Raw genomic sequence first — 8,548 nt, forward strand, 5'->3', positions numbered from 1 at the left:
TCCCTACAGAGGACAAGTTGTGCAGTACATGAACATACCTCAGCCTAACGTGACTCTTTCTTCCAATATCTAGCTTCGACGACCACTGCTGTCACGTCAAAAAACTCAAACTGAACCTCGTAGCCGTCACGGAGCTCGACTTTCAACCACCCGGCGGAGCATCCAGCCAAAACCAAAACCTAGCGGTAAGGCAGTGCTGCATTTCCAGAGCCAGCACTTCATATTTTAAAGTGGAAAATACAATGTTGTTGTTTTAGATTAAAGGAAAAGTTAGCACATTTGAAGAATATGTAAGCTGTTTTCATCGTAGAAATAAGAGGTGCCATGTTTAACTAGTTTATGTTGAGGTTGGTAATGACTGGAAATTGTTATCATCAACTTGCTCTTCAGTAGCCTGTACTAAAGGGAAGCCCCAGCATGCTTATCCTTTTCCCTAGTAAATGGATCAGAAAATCGCCCCCTCAAAACACTTTAATGGTGTCAAGGCCAGCAAGGTGAAACTGGACATGGGCAGTCAATGATCGTGTCTCTTAAAAGTGTGGAGGATATAGGGTATGTGTCCTCCATTCAGGATGCCTTGTCTAAAAGCTCTGGATGTGCAAATCTTGAAGCTGCTAGTAAGAGTGGGAGAACGAAGGAAAATTCCCACCATTTGCAAGCTTAACAGTTCTGAGTTTTAAGGGCTGTATATGGAAATGAATATGGGGCTGTCCGTGCAATGTATTTCCAGGAGTCAGCATTGTCGAGCAGAGTGGGTAGCTCTATTCTGTATATCTAAAGTGAGCAATTAACTTTGGAGGAAACACCTGGAAGAGCAAAGGTTGCTTCAGAACTTCCTGGGTTTCCAGACAGGACGGTGCTGGGGCAACAGCGCTGCTGGAGATACATGGAACATAAAACTTGGCCAGAATGATTAAGAGTGGGAGCAGGGATATTCATTCTACTGTTAAGCTTTAGTCTAGCTGTTGTCAACCCATGATATTCTTTGTTATTGCTGGGTAGTGAACTCAGTCAGTGGCAGGAATGAGGGGTAATCAGCTGCCCTCTTTCTTTTCCAATTTTCCTGCAAAACCTGGGGCAACTCCCTTATGTATTTGATCTTAGTTTTCTTTTTTAGTTAAGGGCAAAAATGCCTAAGTCACGTGGGAATCCAATTCATTACATTCTGGGGTGGAAAGATGTTATGGGTGATATTTATCTCACCAAGCCATGACAAAGACAGGTAGGGTCAATAGTCTTCAGGAGATCCCTGACTCTTGCTGTGGCTTTAGAGGAAGCCTAGGAGTAAAAGGCTTTGAGATGAGACGCCATTTAGACAGCTTATAAAGATGGAGTGAATCACGAATCCCGTCTTAGCTGTAAAAACACTAGGGATGCTCTCTGCTCTCTTACTGTGCTTTCCTTCCCAAATCATAGCATTTTAATACTCAGCTTTCTGGGCTTTGTACCCTTCAGCAGAGCAGAAGCGGTCGGTGACTTTCACTGAAGCTCAGCCTGAGGCAACACCACCGTCCCCAGCCAACCCCCCGACTCCAGCAGCTCAGCCGCAGGGCTGCAGCCACAGCAGCCCCCAGGGGAGCAGCAAGCAGGAAGCACCAAGTAAACCTGTGCTGACTTCCTCTCCTGCCATCGTTGTAGCTGATCTCCACAGCCAGGCCATTGGCCAGGTAACACGACTGACAGTTTTATCACATGTCTGCCCACTGCTTCATCTCAGCTTTGCTGATTTAAGTTGCAGGGCAAATATTTATCGCTGCATTACAGCAGTATAACAAAAGCTGGCTGATGAGTAAAGGCAGCATCTTTTCTTATGGCTGAATTTGCTGTCCTACCCTCTACTTTTATGAACTACCCGCTTCTCGGTCTTTGCAGTAATTCTTAATTTGTAAATATATTTCCTGCATCTTTCCATCATACCTACAAGTCTTTCTGGACCTGTGCAAATTTTCATCAGCTGGCAATTACAGCTTGTTCTCTGAGAAATGAGTCCTTCAGGAAGGATTACTTTGAAAACTCACTCAGGGTTGTTTTAGCAAAAGCATCACATTTCAAAAGAAGCTGCTTGTCCAACATTTTTCTTTGTTGGACACCACTGAGCACAGTGAGAGACAATCACAATCGCCACTTCAACACATTAGTGACATTGTGGTCACTTTTATACCCCAGCTATCTCGTGTCTTTTGGGTGTATGGACTTTGCCATGAACAAGTATAGGACATCTTTCTGGAAAATATAAAATGAAATGAGGAAGTGTTAACAACTGAAAGCAGACAACTTTTCTGGTTATTGTTACCGATTTCATTCACCAGCAAAAAAATTGAATTGTTAGGGCAGATTTTTAGGGATTTATAATCTGCAAATGGTCCTTTAATGGTAAAAAGTAGTTCTGAATGAGAAAATACTTTATAGGCGTTCCCTAGCTCTTCCCCCCCCCTCACCCTTTTTCTCTCAACATGACCACTGGCTCTCCTCAATTGCAGAGTGAGGCACTTTCTACTGAGAAGGAGAAAGAGAAAGAGGAGGGTTTGGAGTCCCGGCCAGCCACAGCACAAAGCACCCCACCCACCCAGCTCTCTGACACCGAGGACTACGCTGGCCTTGAGACCACCAGCTTACTGCAGCACGGGGACACGGTCCTTCACATCAGTGAGGACAATGGGATGGAGAACCCCTTGCTGGCCACTCATTTCAGCTTCACGCACGTGGAGCTTGGGGAGACCGACGTCGATCTAGATGAATCTCACGTTTAACTCTTGGGAAAGTGCAGTAGTGGGAGGAGGAAGAGAAACTGTACCTTCTCCTTTGAGTTCCCTGGTAACTAGTAACTAATTCAAATGAGCACTTTATTATCCAAAAGCAGAATATAGCTAACAGCCTATTGCTGTAGACCAGCTAATTTCTGTTTGCGAAATCTATTTCTGTTCAGGGCAAGACTGTAGGAGCAGAGAATTTTTAAAAAATTCTCAGGGTAGGAGGTGTGGGCAAGTATGTGTGGTTCACAAAGCCTTGATCTGGCAGCCATGTACTTTGATCAGCAGCCTCTTTGGGTAAGCAGGCTGTTGTACTGTACAAGACAGGAAGGAGAAACCTCTTTTGAGACTGTGCCCAAGATTTATTTTTGTAGCTTTTTTGAGAGGAGGGCTATATAGCAGCTGTGTCCAAGGCTCTTACAGTTTGGTACTGACAGTGAAAATGCTGACAAAAAGTACCAATCTAAAGCTCGATTTTCACAAGCCTGGGACTACTGTTTCTAACTTGCCGAGCAATGATAAGCGCCATGGAGCAATTAGATACCCCACCCTTTTTTTTTTTTTTTTCTGGCACTGCAGCCTTTAGTTGAGTTTACGTTTGTCTGTTGGTTTCATTCCACTTTGTAAGATACTGCCCTTGTGCTACAAAAATATTTGCTCTGTAAAGCTAAATACAGTACATACCATAAGAAGGAATGCACGTGCTGTGCACAGATATAGATGGGCAGGGGGTGAGTGGTCTGCAGATGGTATAAATAATCCACTCCGTCCTGCTTTAATGTACTGAGTAATTCATCCCCATAGGTTAAAAAAAAAGCAAGAAACCGCATCTGGAATGCGTGGACCTTCCAGTACCTAGCAACTGCTCCACTGATGCTGTCTTACGTCCTTAGATATATAGGGATTTAAAGTAAATATTTATATATGGTATTTTCATGTTCCTATATATAAAAATATAAATATATATGTACATTGTAAACAAAAGATGCATATTGCAGGGCAGAAACTTGATGAAAGAATCTATTTTTGGCATGCTGAGATTGTATTTACAAAGGTTCCATTTTATGTACGTAATGCTGATGGCTGCAAGTATTAGATATATACATGTTACATTTATACCTAGGAGGCGATCCCTGTGGGGGATCAGCTGAAGTCACAGCTGAGTTATGGGCTACGCTGCAGCATCATGGAATTACACTGAAATGTGAATTTATCCATTAGCTGCTTACAGACAAACTGCAAAACAGCTGTGAATCAAACCATGAAATCATAAGCAACACCCAAAGTTACCCTGTGCTTTGGGATTCACATAAAGCCTTTTTCAGCTTACATTAGAAGAGCTAGATACTGCGGTTTGTAATCGTGGCATTATTGTGCAGAGGAAAATGTCTTAGATCACCCTGAGAGTTTGCAAAATGTGCTAATTACCAGTTTGGCCCCTGGGGCTTGTAATTTGAACGTATGCGTCATAAACCAGCCTTACTGCGGAGATAGAACAATATCCTATCCATCTCCAAAGAAAGGACTTGCATCCCTCATCAACAACTCCAAAATAGCTGTTTAAAGTACTGCCGTACAAATGATAGTCTCACTGCTGTGGTGCAGCATGCAGGTTTTGCTGTTGTGTGGAAAACTAACTGTATACCTGGCAGCAGGTTTCAGCCTGTTCAAACCCATGGAGCCCTTGGGCTGCATGGCCCGGTATTTGTCAAACGCTCACATTTGATGGGAGCTGTGCATACCAGTCTGAGGAGGGAACTCATGCACATCAAACATCTGCAGATGATAGCAAAAGCCATCCTTCTCCCAGGCTCAGGGGTGTTGAGCATGTGCTGAGTCCTCTGCATTGGAGGCAAATTCTGTGTCTCTGTCTGTATCTGTCTATCTACCCATCCATCCATCCATCCATCCATCCATCCATCAATCCATAGGTGGTGCACTAATGCAACTTTAAAGTGTACGTGGCTTTGTAAGAGAGCTGACTGGGTGGCAGCATCTCAGCTCTCCTGCTCAATGGGTGTCCTGAGTGACAAACTGCTTGCTTTGCTGACCAAAATGTGCTGTACTGCTTCTTATCTCCTCAGCATGCTGGAGCCAGCGCCAGCTACCTATGGCAGACTGCTCTGGATTATCTCCTAGCTTGGAGGTCGCTCAAAGAATTGCTAAATTCCAGATGCTAAGTTTTATTATTAACAGTGACACACAAATGAGAAAAAAACACAGCTTCGCTTTCAAATCCCAAGGTAGGCTGGGTTGCAGGCGGGCAGGGAGGAGGAGAGCTTAGATGCAAGCTGAGTAAACAGCTGGGACGCTACACATGCAGAATTCATGGTGCATTTTATAGAGTGACCTTTTCTGCTGAAAAGGAGAAGGGAGGATCTACGGTAATGAAAAGTGGATAACCTCACCGTGGTACTCCGCTCTAACGCTGAGAAAATAACTGTGATTTACTTCATTTAATTCAGCGTATGTGATAAATGTTGCCATTAAGGTCTCCCACTGTCACCGGTGAATTCACAGTAGTAAGCCATAGCAAGGACTGAAATGCCTCTTTTTAATGTTCTACCCTGTTAGAAAACAGTGCAGCCTATGAATGATGTAATCTGTAATTCAGTTTTATTATTCAGGTGGCCTGGCGGATGGCTTTGGTTTCGTTAGGTGGTTGTGGAGAGATGGAGCAGGCGGGCAGACGGCCGGTCTGTTTCCTCGTGTCGTACTGTCATATCGGTTGCACTCAGCGCTGTGCCATGAGGTGCACACACCTGTACTGAGCTGGTTTTGTGCTTTCTTGTCTGTAACAGAACTGGTGTATCTCTGTGAAGACAAAAGATGCTGCTTAATTAGTGTTAGAGGCCTTAAGTGCATGTCGTGTTCAACCAGCGTCCGGGCTGTACGAGTCGTGTCAGTGTTTCAGCCAGTCCCGTTGCCTCAGCATTTTACGCAGACGTTGTTATTTCGCCGACTAAATACAGAGGAGCCTGGCGGCAAAGGGCCGGAGCTGTGTGTGTACGGGGCCGCCGCGGGGGGCCGTGAGGAAGAGGGGCTGAGGGGAGGGCGGCCGAAGGGAGGCCGGCTGAGGGGAGCACGGTTAAAGGGAGGCCGGCTGAGGGGGGGCCGGTTCCAGGGAGGTGTCTGAGGGGCGGCCGGCTACGGGGAGGCCGCCGGGCACCCAAAACCGAAGCGCGCGGAGCCGCCAAGATGGCGCCGGTCGCGGCGGGGCGCTCGCGGCCGTGTCGGGGCGGCCATCCCGTGTGCCCGCGCGGCGCTGGCGCATGCGCGGGGCGGCGGCGATGGCGTCGGGGTGCCGGGTCGGGCCGTCCGTCCTCAACGGCGACCTGGCGGCGCTGGGCGCCGAGTGCGGGCGGCTGCTGGAGTGCGGCGCCGACTACCTGCACCTCGACGTGATGGACGGGTAACGGCCGGGGGGGGCGGGGCGGCGGGGCCGCGCGGCGCGGAGTAACCTGTGTGTTCGGCCCCAAGGCACTTCGTGCCCAACATCACCTTCGGGCACCCCGTGGTGGAGAGCCTGCGCCGCCGGCTGGGCCAGGAGCCCTTCTTCGGTAAGCGGCCGGGGGGCGCCGCGGGGCCGGGCCCGGCTCTCCGCAGCCCTGACGGCGCCGCCGCCCGTGCCCGTCCCCGTCCCGTCCCGTCCCGCAGATATGCACATGATGGTGGCCAGGCCGGAGCAGTGGGTGAAGCCGATGGCCGTCGCCGGCGCCAACCAGTACACCTTCCACCTGGAGGCCGCGGACAACCCCGGGGCGCTCATCAAGGACATCCGGGAGAACGGCATGAAGGTGAGGGGCCGGGCCGGGGGCAGGGGGCGGCTGTGCCCTCGCGCTCCGTGCGTAGCCCTCGGCGCGAACAAGCGGCACTCCATGTAACGCAGCCTGCCCGTACCGCGCACACCGTCCTTCTGTGACTCTGCCCGCCCCAGGGCTGTCCTGCTGTGTCTGTGTGCAGCTGGGTCTGTCTGTCCTCTCCCGCAGGTGGGCTTGGCTATCAAACCCGGCACGACGGTCGAACACTTGGCACCCTGGGCCAACCAGATAGACATGGCGCTGGTGATGACAGTGGAACCGGGATTTGGAGGGCAGAAATTTATGGAAGACATGATGCCAAAGGTGAACCAAACATCTCCTATCTATTGAGCGTAAAGTTAACTGTATAGAGAGTAGTGGGGAACTGAATAAACCTTTCCTGGGTGTGTGAGAGGCTGCGTGCAGCTGAGCATGGCTTTCAATGACAACCTTTTAACGCTGTCTCTCAGGTTCAGTGGCTGAGGACGCAGTTTCCATCACTGGATATTGAAGTGGATGGAGGAGTTGGGCCTGACACCATCCACAAGTGTGCAGAGGTAAGAGGCTGAAATAGCACAGCACTCTTGGTCAGTGTGTTAAGAGACTTAGTCATCCCTCGGAAAATAAAGCGTAGGAGGATGAGCCTTTTTGAGCAGTCATTTTCAGAAGGAAGAGTAAAGCTGACATAGTATCAAAATCATTTGTGCCTTTTTTTAATAGTGGCTAGGCTAGCGAAGCCCTTCCTAAGTTGTTTGTTGTACACTCAGCTAAGCAGGAGCAGCAATGAAGCAGTTAGCTGTGTGGGGAGGTGCCGTCTTTTCCAAAGTTGATTTACAGGTGTAGTTAGAGGCATGTTACTTGTGTCTTGCAGGTAGTGCTCGTTTGTTCCTCAGCCTACAAATTGCTATCTCCTTGTGTGTTTTACAGTGAGAAAAGTCTTAAGAAATGGGTCTGTTCTGTGTTACTGAGTGGGTGTTTAATGTCTTCCAGGCAGGTGCGAATATGATTGTATCTGGCAGTGCTATTATGAGGAGCGCAGATCCAAGATCTGTGATCAATCTTCTAAGGAATGTGTGTTCAGAAGCTGCTCAAAAGCGGTGTCTGGATCGATGAGACCTACTCGAACAGTGTTCAAGAAGGCTCTGTGCGTGCAGGAGAACCTTTGTTTTTCATGCGTAAGGGAGGGCTGGATGAACATTAATTACGGAAATTTGTTGCTGCTGAACAGCGGAATCATTCCTTCACTGCAATGAAGCAAGCAGCAGTGAAAAACATTCTGGCTGTCTTTCAGGGTTGGAAATGCAATGGTTTGAACCTATTTCTTGATTCTGTGGAGGCTAATTTTATGCACCAACCTTTAATGCTGAGTGGATTGAACTAAAATTCGGTCAGTTTTTGCTTGCTAGAAGAGTGTAGCATCACCACATGCAATCTCTCTTGTGGAAGACTCTAATGAACCTGCCTTCTGCTGTCTGTATTTTGTCACTTGATCTGTGCATTCCTACAAAACTTTTCCAATGTCTGCATTAAACACACTTCTTCTGGTGTGGTAAGTCTCCTTTAAATTGACTGTCAAAATGAGTAGTTGGAATAGTAAGTTTGGGGAAAATGCAGTTTATTAGGGCTGGGTAAACCTGTGGATGATAGAAATATTTTTGTTTTGCTTTTATTGTTTAGAAATACTTGACCCACCTAAGTTGTTTAAACACCACACAAGTCTGTTAAACAACTTTACCAGGTTACAAACTGGGAAATATTTTCTTGTTCACCTTTCAAATAGCCAGGTAAGACAGCTCTGAAAGTCCTGGAAGTGACAGGACTCCATGGGGGAATGTTAAAATGCAGTATCTTGACCCCAACCTCCTTAATTTGTGCGTATGTCCAAGTGAACGGTTAGGATAGTGACATACAGGCACGTTGTGTACTGAAGTGATTTCACTGTATGTAGCTTGAGATATATACAGTAGGTGGATGTGGTTCTTCAACTGTTAAATAGCT

The 8,548-nt window shown here is 47.6% G+C and overlaps 2 protein-coding genes across 4 annotated transcripts in view; both read left to right on the forward strand.

Moving 5' to 3' along the window:
• Positions 1 to 3,442, forward strand: part of UNC80 (unc-80 homolog, NALCN channel complex subunit) — a 130,484-nt gene extending 127,042 nt beyond the window's left edge. For both annotated transcript variants that reach the window (XM_035565888.2, XM_035565879.2), the window contains 3 exons: positions 74 to 185; positions 1,456 to 1,667; positions 2,481 to 3,442. In XM_035565888.2, coding sequence (XP_035421781.1) covers positions 74 to 185; positions 1,456 to 1,667; positions 2,481 to 2,750 — 594 coding nt within the window. In that variant the 3' untranslated portion in view covers positions 2,751 to 3,442. The remainder of the gene's footprint in view (positions 1 to 73; positions 186 to 1,455; positions 1,668 to 2,480) is intronic.
• A 2,277-nt stretch (positions 3,443 to 5,719) lies between these two features.
• Positions 5,720 to 8,103, forward strand: RPE (ribulose-5-phosphate-3-epimerase). 2 transcript variants are annotated; one of them, XM_050711440.1, is made up of 6 exons: positions 5,720 to 5,752; positions 6,231 to 6,310; positions 6,408 to 6,547; positions 6,740 to 6,874; positions 7,021 to 7,107; positions 7,541 to 8,099. In XM_050711440.1, the coding sequence occupies exons 3-6, from the start codon at positions 6,410 to 6,412 to the stop codon at positions 7,661 to 7,663; spliced, it is 483 nt and encodes a 160-aa protein (XP_050567397.1). In that variant the 5' UTR covers positions 5,720 to 5,752; positions 6,231 to 6,310; positions 6,408 to 6,409; the 3' UTR covers positions 7,664 to 8,099. The 2 variants fall into 2 exon arrangements, with proteins under 2 accessions (XP_050567397.1, XP_035421937.2); XM_035566044.2 differs by lacking the exon at positions 5,720 to 5,752 and adding an exon at positions 6,008 to 6,162 and having other exon boundaries at positions 7,541 to 8,103.
• The last annotated feature ends 445 nt before the right edge of the window (positions 8,104 to 8,548 follow it).

This window comes from Cygnus atratus, chromosome 6 (assembly GCF_013377495.2).
Source record: "Cygnus atratus isolate AKBS03 ecotype Queensland, Australia chromosome 6, CAtr_DNAZoo_HiC_assembly, whole genome shotgun sequence".
Classification (NCBI taxonomy): Eukaryota; Metazoa; Chordata; class Aves; order Anseriformes; family Anatidae; genus Cygnus; species Cygnus atratus.